The 24,279-nt window shown below is 32.0% G+C and overlaps 2 protein-coding genes across 11 annotated transcripts in view; both read right to left on the bottom strand.

Annotated features, from left to right (window-relative positions):
- Positions 1 to 4,759, bottom strand: part of LOC149789870 (putative metalloproteinase inhibitor tag-225) — a 50,351-nt gene extending 45,592 nt beyond the window's left edge. Inside the window, exon 1 of the mRNA XM_089971877.1 lies at positions 4,741 to 4,759. The gene's annotated coding sequence lies outside the window, so the exon portion shown is untranslated. The remainder of the gene's footprint in view (positions 1 to 4,740) is intronic.
- Positions 4,760 to 6,510: 1,751 nt separating this feature from the next.
- Positions 6,511 to 24,279, bottom strand: part of LOC149789869 (uncharacterized) — a 186,489-nt gene continuing 168,720 nt past the window's right edge. For 8 of the 10 annotated variants that reach the window (XM_089971872.1, XM_089971870.1, XM_089971868.1 and 5 more), the window contains 2 exons: positions 12,667 to 12,714; positions 6,511 to 9,963 (listed from right to left, as the gene is read on the bottom strand). In XM_089971872.1, coding sequence (XP_089827998.1) covers positions 9,898 to 9,963; positions 12,667 to 12,714 — 114 coding nt within the window. In that variant the 3' untranslated portion in view covers positions 6,511 to 9,897. Of the gene's footprint in view, positions 11,776 to 12,666; positions 12,715 to 24,279 lie in introns of all 10 variants that reach the window. The other 2 variants (XM_089971871.1, XM_089971867.1) reach the window with 1 other exon arrangement.

Genomic DNA, 24,279 nt, shown 5'->3' with positions numbered 1-24,279 from the left:
TTTGCGTGTGGTTCTTATTAACATTTACATAACACTGTGGAAACACCTTTGTATGTGATACCAAGTTACATTTACTTCGGCATATATAAACACTTTTGTAACTGATTCTTTGTTACACTTACTTAGGTGTATGAGAACAGATTTATACACGAATCTTCCTTATATTTAATTAGGTGAATTTAACACATTTCTGATTCTTTGCTACATTTACTAGATGCACGTAAACACGTTGATATGTGATTTCCTTGTTACATTTACTGAGGTGTATGTCAGTCAAAACGTTTGTATGTGATTTCCTCGTTACATTTACTGAGGTGTATGTCAGTCAACACGTTTGTATGTGATTTCCTCGTTACATTTACTGAGGTGTATGTCAGTCAACACGTTTGTATGTGATTTCCTCGTTACATTTACTGAGGTGTATGTCAGTCAACACGTTTGTATGTGATTTCCTCGTTACATTTACTGAGGTGTATGTCAGTCAACACGTTTGTATGTGATTTCCTCGTTACATTTACTGAGGTGTATGTCAGATTCTTAGCTACACTTACTTAGATGTATATAGTCAAGTTTGTAAGTAATTTTTCCTTATACGTACTAAGACTATGAAAACACATTTGAAAGTAATTCTTTGTTACATTTACTTAAGTGTATGCAAACACGTTTGTAAGTGATTCTTAGTTACACTGACGTAGGAGTAGGTAAACACATTTCTAAGTAATTTTAGTTACTCTTACTAAGGTGTATGTAGACACGTGTTTAGTAATTCCTGGTTACATTATTTATGTGTATGTAAACAAACTTGTAAGTGATCCTTAGCTACATTTACTTTGGTGTATGCAAACTCGTTTGTGATTCTTACACTTCGGTATATGTAAACACGTTTGTAAGTGATTCTTAGTTACACTTACTTAGGTGTATGCAAACAAGTTTGTGATTCTTACACTTCGGTATATGTAAACACGTTTGTAAGTGATTCTTAGTTACACTTACTTAGGTGTATGTAAACATGTTTGTACCGAGAAATGTATGTAAGTGATTCTTATTTCCATTTATTTAGATGTATGTAAGCACACGTGTAAGAGTGAATTTTAGTTGCTATTATTTAATTTTAAGTAAACACATTTATGATTGATTCTTAGTTACATTTATTTTATTGTATGTAAAGACATTTGTGAGTGATTCTGAGTTGCACTTTCTTGGTTTTATGTAAACACTTTTGAACGTGATTCTTAGTTACAATTACGTAGGTGTATATAAACACGTTTGGACGTGATTCTTAGTTACAATTACGTAGGTGTATATAAACACGTTTGGACGTGTTTCTTAGTTACAATTACGTAGGTGTATATAAACACGTTTGTACGTGATTCTTAGTTACAATTACGTAGGTGTATATAAACACGTTTGTACGTGTTTCTTAGTTACAATTACGTAGGTGTATATAAACACGTTTGTACGTGATTCTTATTTACAATTACGTAGGTGTATATAAACACGTTTGGACGTGATTCTTAGTTACAATTACGTAGGTGTATATAAACACATTTGGACGTGATTCTTAGTTACAATTACGTAGGTGTATATAAACACGTTTGGACGTGATTCTTAGTGACACTTACTTAGGTGTATATAAACACGTTTGTAAGCGATTCTTTGTTATACATACTTAGGTGTATGTAAACACGTTTGTAAGCGATTCTTAGTGACACTTACTTAGGTGTATGTAGACACGTTTGTAAGCGATTCTTAGTTACACTTACTTAGGTGTATGTAAACACGTTTGTAAGCGATTCTTAGTGACACTTACTTAGGTGTATGTAAACACGTTTGTAAGCGATTCTTTGTTATACTTACTTAGGTGTATGTAGACACGTTTGTAAGCGATTCTTTGTTATACTTACTTAGGTGTATGTAAACACGTTTGTAAGCAATTCTTAGTGACACTTAGGTGTATGTAAACACGTTTGTAAGCGATTCTTAGTGACACTTACTTAGGTGTATGTAAACACGTTTGTAAGCGATTCTTTGTTATACTTACTTAGGTGTATGTAAACGCGTTTGTAAGCGATTCTTTGTTATACTTACTTAGGTGTATGTAAACACGTTTGTAAGCGATTCTTTGTTATACTTACTTAGGTGTATGTAAACACGTTTGTAAGCGATTCTTAGTGACACTTACTTAGGTGTATGTAAACACATTTGTAAGCGATTCTTAGTGACACTTACTTAGGTGTATGTAAACACGTTTGTAAGCGATTCTTAGTGACACTTACTTAGGTGTATGTAAAGACGTTTGTAAGCGATTCTTAGTGACACTTACTTAGGTGTATGTAAACACGTTTGTAAGCGATTCTTAGTGACACTTACTTAGGTGTATGTAAACAGGTTTGTAAGCGATTCTTAGTGACACTTACTTAGGTGTATGTAGACACGTTTGTAAGCGATTCTTAGTGACACTTACTTAGTTGTATGCAAACACGTTTGTAAGCGATTCTTAGTGACACTTACTTAGGTGTATGTAAACACGTTTGTAAGTGATTCTTTGTTATACTTACTTAGGTGTATGTAGACACGTTTGTAAGCGATTCTTAGTGACACTTACTTAGGTGTATGTAAACACGTTTGTAAGCGATTCTTAGTGACACTTACGTAGGTGTATATAAACACGTTTGGACGTGATTCTTAGTTACAATTACGTAGGTGTATGTAAACACGTTTGGACGTGATTCTTAGTGACACTTACTTAGGTGTATGTAGACACGTTTGTAAGCGATTCTTAGTGACACTTACTTAGGTGTATGTAAACACGTCTGTAAGCGATTCTTAGTGACACTTACTTAGGTGCATGTAAACACGTTTGTAAGCGATTCTTAGTTACACTTACTTAGGTGTATGTAGACACGTTTGTAAGCGATTCTTAGTGACACTTACTTAGGTGTATGTAGACACGTTTGTAAGCGATTCTTAGTTACACTTACTTAGTTGTATGCAAACACGTTTGTAAGCGATTCTTAGTGACACTTACTTAGGTGTATATAAACACGTTTGTAAGCGATTCTTAGTGACACTTACTTAGGTGTATGTAGACACGTTTGTAAGCGATTCTTAGTTACACTTACTTAGTTGTATGCAAACACGTTTGTAAGCGATTCTTAGTGACACTTACTTAGGTGTATGTAGACACGTTTGTAAACGATTCTTAGTTACACTTACTTAGGTGTATGTAGACACGTTTGTAAGCGATTCTTAGTTACACTTAGTTGTATGTAAACACGTTTGTAAGAATACACGCTAGTAAATGATTCTTATTTACATTTAATTATCTGTATACAAACACACTTAAAAGTGATTTTTATTTAATTTATTTACGCGAATGTAAACACACTTGAGGGTCATTCTTAGTTACACTTCCTAAGTGATTCTGCTTTGCATTTCCTTAGGTGCGTGCAAACACATTTGTACATTATTCTTCTCTACATTTACTTAGGTGTGTGGAAACTAAATTATTCTTTGTTTGATTTACTTAGGTATAGGTAAACACATTTGTAAGCCATTCTTAATTGCACTGGCTAAGGTATATGCCAACACATTTGTAAATGATTCTTAGTTTGATTTACTTAGGTGTATGTGCGCACTTTTGTAAGTGATACTTAGTTACTCTTTTTAGGTGTATGTAAGCATGGTCGTTTTTTTTGTTGTTGGTGTATTTAAGCATGATCGTAAGTGATTCTTAGTTACTCTTGGGTGTATGCACATACGTTTGTAATGGATTCGAAGTTAAACTTATGTGTTTATAAACACATTTGAAGTGATTCTTAATTACATTTACTTAGAATTATGAGAAGATAATCAGTGGTACCACTCTTTGGCTGCTGTCCTAAAGCACGTGCTTGGTATGCTTAATGGGTAACCTGGCAATGTACATACCACATTCAAAAGAATACAGAAAGTTATATTTTTAAGACATACTTATTAATAATTTGACTTTTATGTCCATGTTGGCCTGAATAGTTTATTTGTAACGCTTTTTATTCCCTCTGATGACTGTGCAGCCATTGCAAGTTCTGTCTGGTCACCTCCCAGTGAATCTAAGAAGGGTCTAAGGTTAAATACACACAATAATGGCTATTGCAGTAACAGTTGCTCATGTCAACTGTACAGACGGCAGGAGTGCATCACCCCTTGGTCATATTGTGGGCGGATGAGTAGGAACGTTACAATCGTCAGGATTTGCTATTAGTTTTCGTTAACTGCTACCGTTAGGTAATATATATTTAGTGAGTGTATTTCTTTTATTTCGTCTCTTGCTTGCATATATTTTAATTTTAACACTTCCCTGAACCTCCAGTTATGTAGAAAGCCTTAGGGCGAGATATTCGCATGATTTTAACATAGGAATACGGACAAGCACGTCGGCATACAGGTATAGTATACAGTGCTTACAATATTTATGCACAAATGTGCCTTTGAAACTGCTGTCAAGTTATAAAAGTCAATGTGATAATGTGACTAGCTTTCCTTGAATGGTATATATAAACACATAATTATATAACGTTATTTTATTCGTCAAAATGGTTCTATACATTCTTGAATTTCTTCGTTGCCTCCATCGAGGTCCCCAGTTTTTAGTCTCTACAAAGAATTGAATATAGGCCTACATGTGCAGAGAGAGAGAGAGAGAGAGAGTATAGTCGTATATAGTTATTTTAAACAATGATAAGGTAGAAAAATGCTTACTTTGACTCGTTTTTCATCGACGTTTAACTGAGCAAACTTGTTCCTAAAAATTCTTTGAAAGTTCCATTAATTCTATGAAGCCCCGAATCTTGCACGATGTAAATCACCATCTTTGCCGACTCGAAGTGCTGGTAAATATCATTTGCAAAACGAATAATACAAGAATTGCGTTGCTATTTGTTCTCATTATAGGTAGATGTTCTTTATAAACGTGTACATTCTCTCATTTCACAGACAACTATATGCAGTCAGTGTAATGCCGTATTCCCGCACTGGTTTAAAAATAGACGCAAAAGGTCTAGAGAGTACAATACATATAGTCTGTTTCGTTTCTGTATTCTCCAATGCCATTACTTCTAAAACATATTTCACATTTTTCAGAAGTTCATTAAAAGTTCTGAACCAATAGTTTTTTTTTTCTTTCTTATTAATGTCCATATTATATCTTTATGGATGTTTATATATAGATTACAGTTTGACTATAGGCTACCTTAATGGGCGTGGAAGTCAATGTTTTTCTTTTCTTCTAAAGATAGAAACACAGTAGTGTATATGTTATATAGCCACGAAAATGTAAGGATGAAAGTACATAAATACGTAAAGAACACTTGTCATTTGCAGTGAAGGTAACAAACCATGCATTCGGCGAAGAAGCGAACGTACATGCACCTGTTAACGCCTCCTTTACAGTCATATTCAATAATATCAAACACTCATTTAAATAATTCAATAATATTAAACATCATTCAATAATATTAAACACAATTTTATTGAGGAACAGTTTTTGTATTGTACGATTAAGTACCTTTTTATCAACGTATTTTTAGAAACAGTTTTCAGTTGACATATAAGTTCGATATTCTATTTTTGTCTACGATGGACCATTTTGGAATAGTTTTAGAAACGAAACTTTATATATATATAGGTTTATAACCTCTAAAATAATAAAAATGCATATTACAAAAGTGAATAGCTCATGGTAAAGTAGTATCTATGAGAAGTAAATGGAAACGATGACTACTTTTCGTGTCTTTTTTGATAGTGTTTTGACACCGTGTAACCATGGCAACGGAAACTGATGTCAGAATTAAATGTATACCACCTCATGTGTACAGTATACATCATATAGGGACATTTGGAGAGGGGGCAGAAAATTGCCCTTATTCAATATAGTCCTTTCTGTACGTTCAAGTTTGTTTGATTACTCATTTAAGTTCCATGTTCTGATTAGTTCCACGTAGGAACGACATCATTTCCTGATATCATTTTTTGAATTCGATGCGCATCATTCTGTTAAATCCTTTGTTGGACTTCATGCAACCGAGTATGGTGTCAGATTCATTCATCGTTCAGTTACATTATAAATAAACATCACATTCACGAAATGGCGTCCAGAGTCTTCGCTAAATCCAATGCCGACTTCATCCTATTACAGATTTCTTTGTCGCATGGACGAAAACTGATATCTATGTTCTCTTCTTTTGTCGTCTCATGAAACTTAGAGTATTTGAAAGAATATGATAAATGAATAAAAGTAGATATAACATGGAACAATTAACCTACGCACAGGATGTTGATTTGTGTTGATGACTATACCAGAATGAAAAGAAAGCACGTGCAAACAAAAAAACAAAAACAAAACAAACACAAAATGCAAAATAAATAGAAAATAAAATGTTTGTTGTTATACAACAAACTGGTACATACAAAAAAGTGACAAAGCGACTACACTACGGGATAGATACCTAGATAAGTAATAACACAGCAAAATAAATTATAAACAACCTTTATTAAAAATGAAGTTGATTTTCAATACATTTATATGAGGCTGATAAAAATACAGTTTAAAAGATTACATGTTGGTGTATATCGAAGGCATAAAGTGTAATGAAAACCACATAAATATTGATTTAATCATTAAAACAGTAAGACCTCTTTCAAACTTCATTCAAAGAAGATATATAAGCGATTCACGCAACTACTCAATTAGCTCTGCATTTTTCTTGGACAAAATAATTACCATGTTCAATTTGCATCGATAAAGACTTCACTTACAAAGATTCACCGCAAAATTAACTTTTCTCAGAAGATGTAGAAGAAGATAAAATCAGTATACCTTTCACAGTATGTGAATATACTACATTTGATAATTAAATTTTTGCACAGGCATCAAGTTGTTGTGTCAAAGATAAAAAATTATAGACTGTGCATGCACTTTACTCATCTTACAGAGAATGACATCAAAGCTTTTTTGCACATATTGGGTAGTAATCTTCGTTTTCTTCATCCTTACACTCTCACGTTTCAAGTTTTATGTCTATTTCTATACTGTAAAGGTGTCGAAGGAGAAAACTAGTGGTGTGTCAAGCTTTAGGTCTATTTCTATACCGTAAAGGTGTTGAAGGAGAAAACTAGTGGGGTGTCAAGAGGCTGTATGTCATGAACTTTAGAATCTAAAAAAAATATAGAAATTCATTCCATGCAGTGTGATGATCCTGAGAAGGCAGCATTACGAATTCACGCAGAGCACTTAGAAAAGTTTTAATTTTGGAACTGTTTTCTGTGTAAACTTTTTATTCGTCTCAAAATGAGAAAATGTTGGTTTGACTATCGTCCAAGTTCGATATGACGCGTTCGAAGGAAAACATACGGTAACGCAGAATTGGTTTTGTTATATCGCACAGAACGCTTAGGTAAGCTTTTAATATAGAAACTGTTCCAGTCTGAATGCGTAGCTTCTATAATGTGCAAAATATGATCGTTTGTTCCAAAAGAACAAAAAGACGTGGACCGGATTGAACGACACCTACCAGATTATAGTTCGATTATACAGAATTATATATAGGTCTTACGAGGTGATTCTATTCAATCATATATGTTGGTAATCTTGGTTTTCGTTAACCTTACACTCCAGGATCTGAAATTGTCTCATGATTTGTCAATCTGAAAGGGTTGAGAAAGAAAGACCTACATTAATGCTGATAGATTAAAAATAGAAACATAACTTTTTTTTAGAATGAAAAGATGAGTTGAGAGAAAATCGGATATGGTCACGAAGATGGTGTTCATATGAAAAGCTTCATTCAGTGACAATCATTTTCCACTTATCTTCAGGGAAATAAGAGCAACTTGATTTTGTAAATACTTATAAACCATTTCATTCAATAAATCGATGTTCTACATGCATACGATGTAAATCATTCAATAGATCGATGTTCTACATGCATGCGATGTAAATCATTCAATAGATCGATGTTCTACATGCATACGATGTAAATCATTCAATAGATCGATGTTCTACATGCATACGATGTAAATCATTCAATAGATCGATGTTCTACATGCATACGATGTAAATCATTCAATAGATCGATGTTCTACATGCATACGATGTAAATCATGTTTTACAAAAAGAGGTCATGAGCTACGTCTTGGATAGTTTTCGCACAAGGTATCTTTTGTATGATATCGTGATTTTCCCATATTTGATTATCGAAACATTTAAGATGAAAGAAACGTACCAATAAAACTTATAGCCACGCTACATGCGATCTATTTCTGAGAGTTTTCCGAAAAACTCACGTTCCAATTTAATATTAGTGCTACTCTCTCGTATAATTTTTGCCGCAGCTGTTATGTACAACTTTGCAATTGATTAACTTGTACTGACCTGAATTTGTCAATGGTGTCATTATAGCACTGAATCATTCCCATACCGACAAGTTACGAAACTCGTAGCTGGATGTTATTTTTACAGCGGTACAGTGCACCGTGGGTAAAATGATGACATTGATTTAACTTTTGGAAATATGAATGCTGAACGTTTTCTGCAATCTCAACACGCACGGGACGTCTGACTAAGTTGTAGGCGAATAAAAAAAGTATCAAACACAGAACTTAAGACACGCACCTTCTGATAGTGGGTTGCATGGTTCCAAGTATGTTTTAGGAATAGCATGAGAAAGCATTGTCTTTTTATTGCATTTTCTTGCAAAATAATGTATAATTGTTTAAATTTTAATAGAGTATATTTGTGAAAAGGTTGAAGTGCGTTCTTGTGTCAAAACCACTGACTGGGGAATACCGTTCCCCAATAAAACTGGGATACCGTTCCCCAGTAAACCTGTGGGATACAGTTCCCCAATAAAAAAATAGCATAATTTATATGACTTTAAATATAAAATAAAACACATCAGTTGGCGGGAACAAATCATTGGTTTTATTCATCCAGGCTTGATGGCTGTATGCAATCATTACAGGGATCATCGTCACCAGGAGTAAATTTTAGACCACGTTGGACACATCTACAGTAAATAGTTCCATACGTCCACTAATACTCTGTCAAATCATTTAATAAATTAATAAAGAATACGTTTCATTCTGCATACTTGAAGTAACTTTAAAACAGGTCTGATTTGATTATATGCATTTATCACATAAGTGGTGCACTTTAAATACTATGTTTGCAGTTTAAAATTTATATATGTCAGCACGTTAACATATCGCTTTCTTTGAATCTGATTGGTCAAAATGAGCCTCTGAAATTCTTTTTCAGCATTGTCGTTATTAATTGTATGTGGCCATGAAAAGTTTCCTTGCCCGGCCTTCTGGAATATTTTATTTCTACTAATGCTATCAACTCTATGGCGGTAGTCTTTCCAATGAATGCCAAATAGACATTGTGGAAAAACTTTCGAATATTAACAGTAATGGTCATGCTTGCTGAAATATGGTCCATATAGACTACATGGAATTCACTGAATATAACACTAGAACATGCATCCTACCCCAAAGACAAGGGTGGTTTAAATGTCACCCTAAATAAGAGTAAATAAACTAACATCTAATGTCGATGAATTCTAGTCGCCCACAGACAGAACCTTATCCAACAATAGCATTCTCGCAAATCAAATAATACAAATATCTGCTGCAAAGTATTGAATATTAAATCAATATTACATATACAAACAACTCTATAGTCTAGGTTAAGAAACATTTCTTCATTCAGCAATCATCCCTTCACTCGAAACGAACAGGAATGCTGCTTTTGCTGTCATATCCAGCGCTGCATCGATGGTGAATGTTCATAGTTAATTCCACACACTTTTTAGTGGAAACGTTGTAAACAGTCTCATGTCAGTCCATGTATATGGCGCATCAACTACTCCGGCTGGTTTGACTGAGTGAACTATGTGACACCAAACAGGAATTTGCACTGGAGATCTATTGTTGAAAAATAAAGTTGTCAGTCTCAAATATTCTATTGATTTGTTGTCAAAAGTATTTAAAAATATCAGACAATTTTTTTTCTTTTGATAAATTCCTCCGAGGTGGTGGAGGAGGAGAGAGAGGGGGAGAGCGGCTGAAGGTAAACGTAACAGATCCTACTGAAGATTACATTCTGTCTTTAGGGAAAGCTAAGGATCGATAAAAAGAAACGGACGGACAGACAGAAGACTAGAAGGAATAATGGTCATTGAATTTTGTACGTGACATGTTATTATATTTTTTTTAAAATGAAAGATACAAATATAAAGTTTAGATGCATAATAAACGAAAAGCAATACTCAAAATTCATGCAATCTGTGCAAGACACGTTTTGCAAAATTAAAAAGAAATTGTTTTGTTGTGAAAAGTTATGTGCAATAGGGTACCTGTGCAAAACAAAACATATGGTACACCATTTTTTTATAATGAAGGCACTGGAGAGGTCTCATTTTTCCTTTGGATAAATTGCCCCGAGTTAATATGTAAAATATTTTACACCTTATGCGTTTATTTCCTTCACACAAAAAGCTAACGTGGCACACAACGTACGTTTCTCTAGGCTGAAGAGCGAATGCAACTCCTGGTTCTTTTCATATTTGTTCCAGGTTTTACGAATGTGTCCAAAATTAAATAAATCCTACAGTATGAAGGCCCTGACAAAACTATAATCCAAGAATTTTGTATCAATTAAATATCCAAACAGTTTCCAATCGGGAGCAAACATTATGTCATCCATACCACGAGACGTTATGGTTTGCACGTACGAAGCCATTATGACTCTTACAGGTAAATTGTAAAAGACAACATCTACTGTGATCAGAGATCTACATTACTCGATACACACATCCTAATATTATAGTTAGAATGGGTAGTCAGTAAACACGCGCGATTTAGAATGTTTCATCAACGACAGAAAGTGAAGTTAATGCTTGCACTATCTTTATGATGAGCCTCAACTTGTACCCTCCATTCATATTAATCTTATACATAAATGCTGAAACTTTCTCCGCTTCGCTGGTAGCATCCCGTTAACACTGAGAGCACGTCTTCTTCTCTGGGCTTTTCCAACGTTAGAGTTAATATGTTGGTTGTGTACATGTGGTACAATAACTCGTTGCATGGTCCTTTTACGCATGCGTGATGAACAACGTTGTTAAAATCACTCAAACTTATTTGCTTGATTATCCTGACGGTTACGTGCCTCTACGCCTTTAACCCCCCCACCCCACCCCCCTCCGTACCTTGTATTCTTTCGTTAGGAGAAACAAAGAATTATGGTACTTTTTGAAATACAAAACCGTACTTTAACCGTTGTTCGATCTGTCAGGTATAGGTATACAACGATGGAATGATTTGTTCAGCAAATGTTTGATTTGTCGGGTATCGACCAATACAATTAGACTGACGTCTGTTGGACATTGTTCGGCAAACGTTGGGACAGTAACTAACGAAACAAAATCAGCACCGTATGAATGAAATTCCCACTTTACTTCATCCGTTCTCTCGAATGAAAACATCAGATGAAACTGAACGCAGTATTGGAAATTAACATTTATCACAGAATCATCACTGATACACAACTGGATGAATAACGAATGCATCCGCATAACCCTCTCCAGGAGGAGTAATCACCATAGAGACACTGTCACACCGCACTACACGACAATTAGAGCAAATTTATGCAAGCTCTGTCATCTCCTGACAAAACACTAGAACTGTGCTTCTCTTTTCATCCGCTTAAAATCTCGTGCTGAACAACAAACCTTCCTGCAAATGAACGAAGGCCTGGAGTTAGAATAATACAAAGTATTAGAGACAACGTCTTTTCTCTTGCTAATATATGCACAAACTATCATGTTGGACACTGACAAGGTCGGTTATAGTTGGCTGATTTGGATTTAACGCCATTCTGAGCGCAAGATAAACCATGCATGGCGGCCAATATAGTTGGTGGAGGAAGAATCCGGGAAACCCCGGTACGAACCACCGATCCATGTGAAGCTACTCACAAGCTTTCCCACATACCCGTATCCGCCGAGCCTGAGACTCAAACCCACTCGGACATAGGTGAGATGGCAGTGATCCATAAAGGCGACCGTTTAGATTACTCGGCCACCCGGGGCCCCCTGTCTGTTATGCATAAATAATATGTAGTTATACATAGTAACTCGAATATTAAATAAGTTGTGCTTCTACATAGTGACTTGAACTTAAAATAGCATGTACTTATACACAGTAACTTGAACTGAAAATAACATGTACTTTCTACATAGTAACTCGATATAAAATAAATCGTACTTCTACATAGTAACTTGAACTGAAAATAGCATGTACTTATACACAGTAACTGGAATTAAAAATAACATGTACTTTCTACATAGTAACTCGAATATAAAATGGAAAACTGTAAGATGATCGTTATAGTTATTAGAAAAGTAGATCAATACAAGTACCAAGCACCAGTGCCTTCTTTTCATTTATCACACAAATGTAATAAAACATTTCCTTTAATTACTCCTTTTTTATTTAGAGATGTAGTTTTGCGACATGTGAGATTCTAACATTTAAACTGACAAAATTTAATTATTCCTCCTCTTCCTGCTGTTATTATTATCATTATTATTATTATTATCAGTAGTAGTAGTAGCAAGAAACTACCTTGTATTCTCTGTCTTTCTGGGCCATGATCCTCCTTTTCTTACAAGGCTTTAAAACAAGAAAATGAACCCAGTCAGAATTCTAATGATTGATAAATGAAAGTATATAATTAAAGATAAGGTGAATAAATTCAAAATCAATGGTCAGTGATATATATATATTTAGTTCAAAGTAAATAGGAAATACTGATGCATATTTATGAACAGAAGAATTAGATAGGATTATACCTTATTTTAGAAACACCACTACAATAAAACTGGAATAACTTAAAGAACTATACATAACCCATCTTAGAAATGTATCGTCAATGACAAAGGCAAGATAAAACTACTCCTGTAAGCGTGTTTGTGTCACGATGTGGACATTCTTTAGAACTATAAAAATATATCATATAATCTAGTAGAGGTTTCAGAATTTCGGAAATTCGAGATAAATTTGAAATGTTTTTGTAAAAAATACTGGCTTAAGCAGAAAATGAGACAGTAGTCAAATGAACATAAGTACTCTAAACTGCAAATTAGTGCATTTGCATTTTCAGTAGTAACGAAAAAGCATTGACCAGGGGGAAGGGGATAATCCTGTACCACCTGGTAATGTGATGTGATTTTTGATTTTTAACGTAGCTTTAACAATTTTTCAGTCATATCGCTACGATGTCTGCAATGTGGTAGTGATGTCTAGCACTGGGGCATCATGCCGCAGACATGTAGCATGATGTCCCACCCAGTCACATTATCCTGACACCAGGCCGACCAGTCCTAACACTAACCTCTTAATGCTGAACGCCAAGCGAGGCAGCTGTTAGTACCATTTTTTAAGTCTCTGTACCACCTGGAATGGAGACGTCATGTACTAGGACTACGTGAATCCACTTTCTACACCCTGTATCTACACCACTAGATGATACCCAGAACCCAGAGTCCAGCAACTGCACCACCAAAGTTGTAGATAGCGGTAACAGCGATGTCACACGTCACCCTTTATCTCTAGCCTAAAAATGAGCACCTCAGCCTGTCAAATAAATCCATTCATCCCTTCGTCTTAATCCATCTGTACTGCTACTATGTACTAACTGATTAATGTATTGCATTGTTTTGGTATCATATTCATGGCCATCTCGTCTACACATGCAAAACTCCCAAATTTAGTTTATTCAACCTCCGTGTGAAACCCGATAAACAATTTCAGATTGCGTCTATGTTATTTCCATAAATACCCTACTCTCGGGCATTACTTCTAGGTTATTTCCATTAATATCCGACTCTCGGGCATTGCCTCTTGGTTATTTCTATTAATACCCGACTCTCGGGCATAGCATACTTGGGAACGATTTTTCAAATTAATATTCATTACATTTATTTACTTGTTTAAGTAATGCAGTGTGAAAACTAGGATACCACCGTTACATGTGTCAAGCTTGTAGAAAACTAGGATACCACCGTTACATGTGTCAAGATTGTAGAAAACTAGGATACCACCGTTACATGTGTCAAGATTGTAGAAAACTAGAATACCACCGTTACATGTGTCAAGATTGTAGATTTTAAAATATATATGGTACAATATGCATCATTTACTGTATTCCTGAAACATACATATACATATATCCTTCTTGGATATATTGTGCACAAATCAGCACTGATTTAAATGTACGTAACTAACTAACTGACTAACTCTCTTTCTCTCACACACTCGTAAAAATGGATTACATCAAATGCTATAAAATTATAAAGACAAAACTATTTGTACTTCTGCGTTAAGATGTGGATTTACCATCTTTAACATCCGCCTATCCCGTGTTTTGATTGATTTTGTGTTATTTTAGTCAAAAGCTTGAAAAAGATACTAGATTCAAGAAATAAATATGTTTACATTTCTCTTCAGACAATCCCTAATTAGTTCTCAAAGGCTGTATGTTTATCAATTAGCTGATGAATCGTAAACAGCAAAAATAATTAAGATTGAGTCAGCTAGACATCACTAGCTATCTTATAAAATAAATTGAAAAAGAAAATATACATTACAACTGAAAACAAAATGTCACCAACAAATTTGCACTACGTTACTGTCACTGGATTCTTTTCTTGCCTCTGTCCATGAATATTCTTACCTTAATGTTGAACATATCTACATTTTTCAGTGTTACCACTACCACTTCATTTAAAATACACCATTCTCTCTCTCTCTCTCTCTCTCTCTCCAACTCTGATAAAAGGCTGCAACGCAGTAGGCTTCTAAATCTCTATAGCCTCCATAGTCTCACAACCAGTGGTCGAGTCCAATCATATCTTTTGTGTGTTTCCATTTTAGTGTTCATACAAAACACATGACAGTCATCATACTCTCTCCAGGACGATACCATGAATTTGCATCCTAATATAAAATTATTTCATCTATTTTCTACAATGGCTTCCAACATTCAAGATTTTTAAACTGGTAATGTTTGCCACCGGCCCATAATACAAAAGTACTTGCAAAGACTCAAGCTATCATCTAAATCATACATACGTACACACATTGTCTTTATATTCAATATTGTATTATTTTGTTGTCGACGAATCAAATGGTATTAAAGCAATGCAACTCTGTGAATAACATGAAGTATTTTGTGTCGACATAAAGCCGTACATTTTTTTTTCTAAAGATGGGTTACTATATTCTAAATATTTTGTGTTGACATAAAGCCGTACATTTTTTTCTAAAGATGGATTACTATATTCTAAGTATTTTGTGTTGACATAAAGCCGTACATTTTTTCTAAAGATGGATTACTATATTCTAAGTATTTTGTGTTGACATAAAGCCGTACATTTTTTCTAAAGATGGATTACTATATTCTAAGTATTTTGTGTTGACATGAAGCCTGACATAAAGCCGTACATTTTTTTCTAAAGATGGATTACTATATTCTAAGTATTTTGTGTTGACATAAAGCCGTACATTTTTTCTAAAGATGGATTACTATATTCTAAGTATTTTGGGTTGACATAAAGCCGTACAATTTTTCTAAAGATGGATTACTATATTCTAAGTATTTTGGGTTGACATAAAGCCGTACATTTTTTCTAAAGATGGATTACTATATTCTAAGTATTTTGTGTTGACATAAAGCCGTACATTTTTTCTAAAGATGGATTACTATATTCTAAGTATTTTGTGTTGACATAAAGCCGTACATTTTTTCTAAAGATGGATTACTATATTCTAAGTATTTTGTGTTGACATAAAGCCGTACAATTTTTCTAAAGATGGATTACTATATTCTAAGTACTTTGTGTTGACATAAAGCCGTACATTTTTTCTAAAGATGGATTACTATATTCTAAGTATTTTGGGTTTACATAAAGCCTGACATAAAGCCGTACATTTTTTCTAAAGATGGATTACTATATTCTAAGTATTTTGGGTTTACATAAAGCCTGACATAAAGCCGTACATTTTTTCTAAAGATGGATTACTATATTCTAAGTATTTTGGGTTGACATAAAGCCGTACAATTTTTCTAAAGATGGATTACTATATTCTAAGTATTTTGGGTTGACATAAAGCCGTACATTTTTTCTAAAGATGGATTACTATATTCTAAGTATTTTGGGTTGACATAAAGCCGTACATTTTTTCTGAAGATGGATTACTATATTCTAAGTATTTTGTGTTGACATAAAGCCGTACATTTTTTCTAAAGATGGATTACTATATTCTAAGTATTTTGTGTTGACATAAAGCCGTACAATTTTTCTAAAGATGGATTACTATATTCTAAGTATTTTGTATTGACATAAAGCCGTATATTTTTTTCTAAAGATGGATTACTATATTCTAAGGATTTTGTGTTGACACAAAGCCGTACAATTTTTCTAAAGATGGATTACTATATTCTAAGTATTTTGTGTTGACATAAAGCCGTACATTTTTTCTAAAGATGGATTACTATATTCTAAGTATTTTGTGTTGACATAAAGCCGTACATTTTTTCTAAAGATGGATTACTATATTCTAAGTATTTTTTGTTGACATAAAGCCGTACATTTTTTCTAAAGATGGATTACTATATTCTAAGTATTTTGTGTTGACATAAAGCCTGACATAAAGCCGTACATTTTTTCTAAAGATGGATTACTATATTCTAAGTATTTTGTGTTGACATAAAGCCGTACATTTTTTCTAAAGAAGGATTACTATATTCTAAGTATTTTGTGTTGACATAAAGCCGTACAATTTTTCTAAAGATGGATTACTATATTCTAAGTATTTTGTGTTGACATAAAGCCGTACATTTTTTCTAAAGATGGATTACTATATTCTAAGTATTTTGTGTTGACATAAAGCCGTACAATTTTTCTAAAGATGGATTACTATATTCTAAGTATTTTGTATTGACATAAAGCCGTATATTTTTTTCTAAAGATGGATTACTATATTCAAAGTATTTTGTGTTGACACAAAGCCGTACAATTTTTCTAAAGATGGATTACTATATTCTAAGTACTTTGTGTTGACATAAAGCCGTACATTTTTTCTAAAGATGGATTACTATATTCTAAGTATTTTGTGTTGACATAAAGCCGTACATTTTTTCTAAAGATGGATTACTATATTCTAAGTATTTTGTGGTGACATAAAGCCGTACATTTTTTCTAAAGATGGATTACTATATTCTAAGTATTTTGTGTTGACATAAAGCCGTACATTTTTTCTAAAGATGGATTACTATATTCTAAGTATTTTGTGTTGACATAAAGCCGTACAATTTTTCTAAAGATGGATTACTATATTCTAAGTATTTTGTATTGACATAAAGCCGTATATTTTTTTCTAAAGATGGATTACTATATTCTAAGTATTTTGTATTGACATAAAGCCGTATATTTTTCTCTAAAGATGGATTACTATATTCTAAGTATTTTGTGTTGACACAAAGCCGTACAATTTTTCTAAACATGGATTACTATATTCTAAGTACTTTGTGTTGACATAAAGCCGTACATTTTTTCTAAAGATGGATTACTATATTCTAAGTATTTTGTGTTGACATAAAGCCGTACATTTTTTCTAAAGATGGATTACTATATTCTAAGTATTTTGTGTTGACATAAAGCCGTACATTTTTTCTAAAGATGGATTACTATATTCTAAGTATTTTGGGTTGACATAAAGCCGTACATTTTTTTCTAAAGATGGATTACTATATTCTAAGTATTTTGTGTTGACATAAAGCCGTACATTTTTTCTAAAGATGGATTACTATATTCTAAGTATTTTGTGGTGACATAAAGCCGTACATTTTTTCTAAAGATGGATTACTATATTCTAAGTATTTTGTGTTGACATAAAGCCGTACAATTTTTCTAAAGATGGATTACTATATTCTAAGTATTTTGTATTGACATAAAGCCGTATATTTTTTTCTAAAGATGGATTACTATATTCTAAGTATTTTGTGTTGACACAAAGCCGTACATTTTTTCTAAAGATGGATTACTATATTCTAAGTATTTTGTGTTGACATAAAGCCGTACATTTTTTCTAAAGATGGATTACTATATTCTAAGTATTTTGTGTTGACATAAAGCCGTACATTTTTTCTAAAGATGGATTACTATATTCTAAGTACTTTGTGTTGACATAAAGCCTGACATAAAGCCGTACATTTTTTTCTAAAGATGGATTACTATATTCTAAGTATTTTGTGTTGACATAAAGCCGTACATTTTTTCTAAAGATGGATTACTATATTCTAAGTATTTTGTGTTGACATAAAGCCGTACAATTTTTCTAAAGATGGATTACTATATACTAAGTATTTTGGGTTGACATAAAGCCGTACATTTTTTCTAAAGATGGATTACTATATTCTAAGTATTTTGTGTTGACATAAAGCCGTACAATTTTTCTAAAGATGGATTACTATATTCTAAGTATTTTGTACTGACATAAAGCCGTATATTTTTTCTAAAGATGGATTACTATATTCAAAGTATTTTGTGTTGACACAAAGCCGTACAATTTTTCTAAAGATGGATTACTATATTCTAAGTATTTTGTGTTGACATAAAGCCGTACATTTTTTCTAAAGATGGATTACTATATTCTAAGTATTTTGTGTTGACATAAAGCCGTACATTTTTTCTAAAGATGGATTACTATATTCTAAGTATTTTGTGTTGACATAAAGCCGTACAATTTTTCTAAAGATGGATTACTATATTCTAAGTATTTTGGGTTGACATAAAGCCGTACATTTTTTCTAAAGATGGATTACTATATTCTAAGTATTTTGTGGTGACATAAAGCCGTACATTTTTTCTAAAGATGGATTACTATATTCTAAGTATTTTGTGGTGACATAAAACCGTACATTTTTTCTAAAGATGGATTACTATATTCTAAGTATTTTGTGTTGACATAAAGCCGTACATTTTTTCTAAAGATGGATTACTATATTCTAAGTATTTTGTGTTGACATAAAGCCGTACAATTTTTCTAAAGATGGATTACTATATTCTAAGTATTTTGTATTGACATAAAGCCGTATATTTTTTTCTAAAGATGGATTACTATATTCTAAGTATTTTGTATTGACATAAAGCCGTATATTTTTTCTAAAGATGGATTACTATATTCTAAGTATTTTGTGTTGACACAAAGCCGTACAATTTTTCTAAAGATGGATTACTATATTCTAAGTACTTTGTGTTGACATAAAGCCGTACATTTTTTCTAAAGATGGATTACTATATTCTAAGTATTTTGTGTTGACATAAAGCCGTACATTTTTTCTAAAGATGGATTACTATATTCTAAGTATTTTGTGGTGACATAAAGCCGTACATTTTTTCTAAAGATGGATTACTATATTCTAAGTATTTTGTGTTGACACAAAGCCGTACAATTTTTCTAAAGATGGATTACTATATTCTAAGTATTTTGTGTTGACATAAAGCCGTACATTTTTTCTAAAGATGGATTACTATATTCTAAGTATTTTGTGTTGACATAAAGCCGTACATTTTTTCTAAAGATGGATTACTATATTCTAAGTATTTTGTGGTGACATAAAGCCGTACAATTTTTCTAAAGATGGATTACTATATTCTAAGTATTTTGTATTGACATAAAGCCGTATATTTTTTTCTAAAGATGGATTACTATATTCTAAGTATTTTGTATTGACATAAAGCCGTACATTTTTTTCTAAAGATGGATTACTATATTCTAAGTATTTTGTGTTGACACAAAGCCTTACATTTTTTCTAAAGATGGATTACTATATTCTAAGTACTTTGTGTTGACATAAAGCCGTACATTTTTTCTAAAGATGGATTACTATATTCTAAGTATTTTGTGTTGACATAAAGCCGTACATTTTTTCTAAAGATGGATTACTATATTCTAAGTATTTTGTGGTGACATAAAGCCGTACATTTTTTCTAAAGATGGATTACTATATTCTAAGTATTTTGTGTTGACACAAAGCCGTACATTTTTTCTAAAGATGGATTACTATATTCTAAGTACTTTGTGTTGACATAAAGCCGTACATTTTTTCTAAAGATGGATTACTATATTCTAAGTATTTTGTGTTGACATAAAGCCGTACATTTTTTCTAAAGATGGATTACTATATTCTAAGTATTTTGTGTTGACATAAAGCCGTACAATTTTTCTAAAGATGGATTACTATATTCTAAGTATTTTGGGTTGACATAAAGCCGTATATTTTTTTCTAAAGATGGATTACTATATTCTAAGTATTTTGTGTTGACATAAAGCCGTACATTTTTTTCTAAAGATGGATTACTATATTCTAAGTATTTTGTGTTGACATAAAGCCGTACATTTTTTCTAAAGATGGATTACTATATTCTAAGTATTTTGTGTTGACATAAAGCCGTACAATTTTTCTAAAGATGGATTACTATATTCTAAGTATTTTGTATTGACATAAAGCCGTATATTTTTTTCTAAAGATGGATTACTATATTCTAAGTATTTTGTGTTGACACAAAGCCGTACATTTTTTCTAAAGATGGATTACTATATTCTAAGTATTTTGTGTTGACATAAAGCCGTACATTTTTTCTAAAGATGGATTACTATATTCTAAGTATTTTGTGTTGACATAAAGCCGTACATTTTTTCTAAAGATGGATTACTATATTCTAAGTATTTTGTGTTGACATAAAGCCTGACATAAAGCCGTACATTTTTTTCTAAAGATGGATTACTATATTCTAAGTATTTTGTGTTGACATAAAGCCGTACATTTTTTCTAAAGATGGATTACTATATTCCAAGTACTTTGTGTTGACATAAAGCCGTACAATTTTTCTGAAGATGGATTACTATATTCTAAGTATTTTGGGTTGACATAAAGCCGTACATTTTTTCTAAAGATGGATTACTATATTCTAAGTATTTTGTGGTGACATAAAGCCGTACATTTTTTCTAAAGATGGATTACTATATTCTAAGTATTTTGTGTTGACATAAAGCCGTACATTTTTTCTAAAGATGGATTACTATATTCTAAGTACTTTGTGTTGACATAAAGCCGTACAATTTTTCTGAAGATGGATTACTATATTCTAAGTATTTTGGGTTGACATAAAGCCGTACATTTTTTCTAAAGATGGATTACTATATTCTAAGTATTTTGTGGTGACATAAAGCCGTACATTTTTTCTAAAGATGGATTACTATATTCTAAGTATTTTGTGTTGACATAAAGCCGTACATTTTTTCTAAAGATGGATTACTATATTCTAAGTACTTTGTGTTGACATAAAGCCGTACATTTTTTCTAAAGATGGATTACTATATTCTAAGTATTTTGTGTTGACATAAAGCCGTACATTTTTTCTAAAGATGGATTACTATATTCTAAGTATTTTGTGGTGACATAAAGCCGTACATTTTTTCTAAAGATGGATTACTATATTTTAAGTATTTTGTGTTGACACAAAGCCGTGCAATTTTTCTAAAGATGGATTACTATATTCTAAGTATTTTGTGTTGACATAAAGCCGTACATTTTTTCTAAAGATGGAGTACTATATTCTAAGTATTTTGTGTTGACATAAAGCCGTACATTTTTTCTAAAGATGGATTACTATATTCTAAGTATTTTGGGTTGACATAAAGCCGTACATTTTTTTCTAAAGATGGATTACTATATTCTAAGTATTTTGTGTTGACATAAAGCCGTACATTTTTTTCTAAAGATGGATTACTATATTCTAAGTATTTTGTGGTGACATAAAGGCGTACATTTTTTCTAAAGATGGATTACTATATTCTAAGTATTTTGTGTTGACATAAAGCCGTACAATTTTTCTAAAGATGGATTACTATATTCTAAGTATTTTGTATTGACATAAAGCCGTACATTTTTTCTAAAGATGGATTACTATATTCTAAGTATTTTGTGTTGACATAAAGCCGTACATTTTTTCTAAAGATGGATTGCTATATTCTAAGTATTTTGTGTTGACATAAAGCCGTACATTTTTTCTAAAGATGGATTACTATATTCTAAGTATTTTGTGTTGACATAAAGCCGTACAATTTTTCTAAAGATGGATTACTATATTCTAAGTATTTTGTATTGACATAAAGCCGTATATTTTTTTCTAAAGATGGATTACTATATTCTAAGTATTTTGTGTTGACACAAAGCCGTACATTTTTTCTAAAGATGGATTACTATATTCAAAGTACTTTGTGTTGACACAAAGCCGTACATTTTTTCTAAAGATGGATTACTATATTCTAAGTATTTTGTGTTGACATAAAGCCGTACATTTTTTCTAAAGATGGATTACTATATTCTAAGTATTTTGTGGTGACATAAAGCCGTACATTTTTTCTAAAGATGGATTACTATATTCTAAGTATTTTGGGTTGACATAAAGCCGTACATTTTTTCTAAAGATGGATTACTATATTCTAAGGATTTTGGGTTGACATAAAGCCGTACATTTTTTCTAAAGATGGATTACTATATTCTAAGTATTTTGTGTTGACATAAAGCCGTACATTTTTTCTAAAGATGGATTACTATATTCTAAGTATTTTGTGGTGACATAAAGCCGTACAATTTTTCTAAAGATGGATTACTATATTCTAAGTATTTTGTATTGACATAAAGCCGTATATTTTTTTCTAAAGATGGATTACTATATTCTAAGTATTTTGTATTGACATAAAGCCGTATATTTTTTTCTAAAGATGGATTACTATATTCTAAGTATTTTGTGTTGACACAAAGCCGTACATTTTTTCTAAAGATGGATTACTATATTCTAAGTATTTTGTGGTGACATAAAGCCGTACATTTTTTCTAAAGATGGATTACTATATTCTAAGTATTTTTTGTTGACACAAAGCCGTACAATTTTTCTAAAGATGGATTACTATATTCTAAGTATTTTGTGTTGACATAAAGGCGTACATTTTTTCTAATGATGGATTACTATATTCTAAGTATTTTGTGTTGACACAAAGCCGTACAATTTTTCTAAAGATGGATTACTATATTCTAAGTATTTTGTGTTGACATAAAGGCGTACATTTTTTCTAAAGATGGATTACTATATTCTAAGTATTTTGTGTTGACACAAAGCCTTACATTTTTTCTAAAGATGGATTACTATATTCTAAGTACTTTGTGTTGACATAAAGCCGTACATTTTTTCTAAAGATGGATTACTATATTCTAAGTATTTTGTGTTGACATAAAGCCGTACAATTTTTCTAAAGATGGATTACTATATTCTAAGTATTTTGTGGTGACATAAAGCCGTACATTTTTTCTAAAGATGGATTACTATATTCTAAGTATTTTGTGTTGACACAAAGCCGTACATTTTTTCTAAAGATGGATTACTATATTCTAAGTATTTTGTGTTGACATAAAGCCGTACATTTTTTCTAAAGATGGATTACTATATTCTAAGTATTTTGTGTTGACATAAAGCCGTACAATTTTTCTAAAGATGGATTACTATATTCTAAGTATTTTGTATTGACATAAAGCCGTATATTTTTTTCTAAAGATGGATTACTATATTCTAAGTATTTTGTATTGACATAAAGCCGTATATTTTTCTCTAAAGATGGATTACTATATTCTAAGTATTTTGTGTTGACACAAAGCCGTACAATTTTTCTAAACATGGATTACTATATTCTAAGTACTTTGTGTTGACATAAAGCCGTACATTTTTTCTAAAGATGGATTACTATATTCTAAGTATTTTGTGTTGACATAAAGCGGTACATTTTTTCTAAAGATGGATTACTATATTCTAAGTATTTTGTGTTGACATAAAGCCGTACATTTTTTCTAAAGATGGATTACTATATTCTAAGTATTTTGTGTTGACACAAAGCCGTACAATTTTTCTAAAGATGGATTACTATATTCTAAGTATTTTGTGTTGACATAAAGACGTACATTTTTTCTAAAGATGGATTACTATATTCTAAGTATTTTGTGTTGACATAAAGCCGTACATTTTTTCTAAAGATGGATTACTATATTCTAAGTATTTTGGGTTGACATAAAGCCGTACAATTTTTCTAAAGATGGATTACTATATTCTAAGTATT

Source organism: Sinohyriopsis cumingii, chromosome 10, assembly GCF_028554795.1.
Source record: "Sinohyriopsis cumingii isolate HCF-2022 chromosome 10, ASM2855479v2, whole genome shotgun sequence".
Classification (NCBI taxonomy): domain Eukaryota; kingdom Metazoa; phylum Mollusca; class Bivalvia; order Unionida; family Unionidae; genus Sinohyriopsis; species Sinohyriopsis cumingii.
Note: the sequence above shows the minus strand (reverse complement) of the source record. Positions and strands in the feature narration are given on the sequence as shown.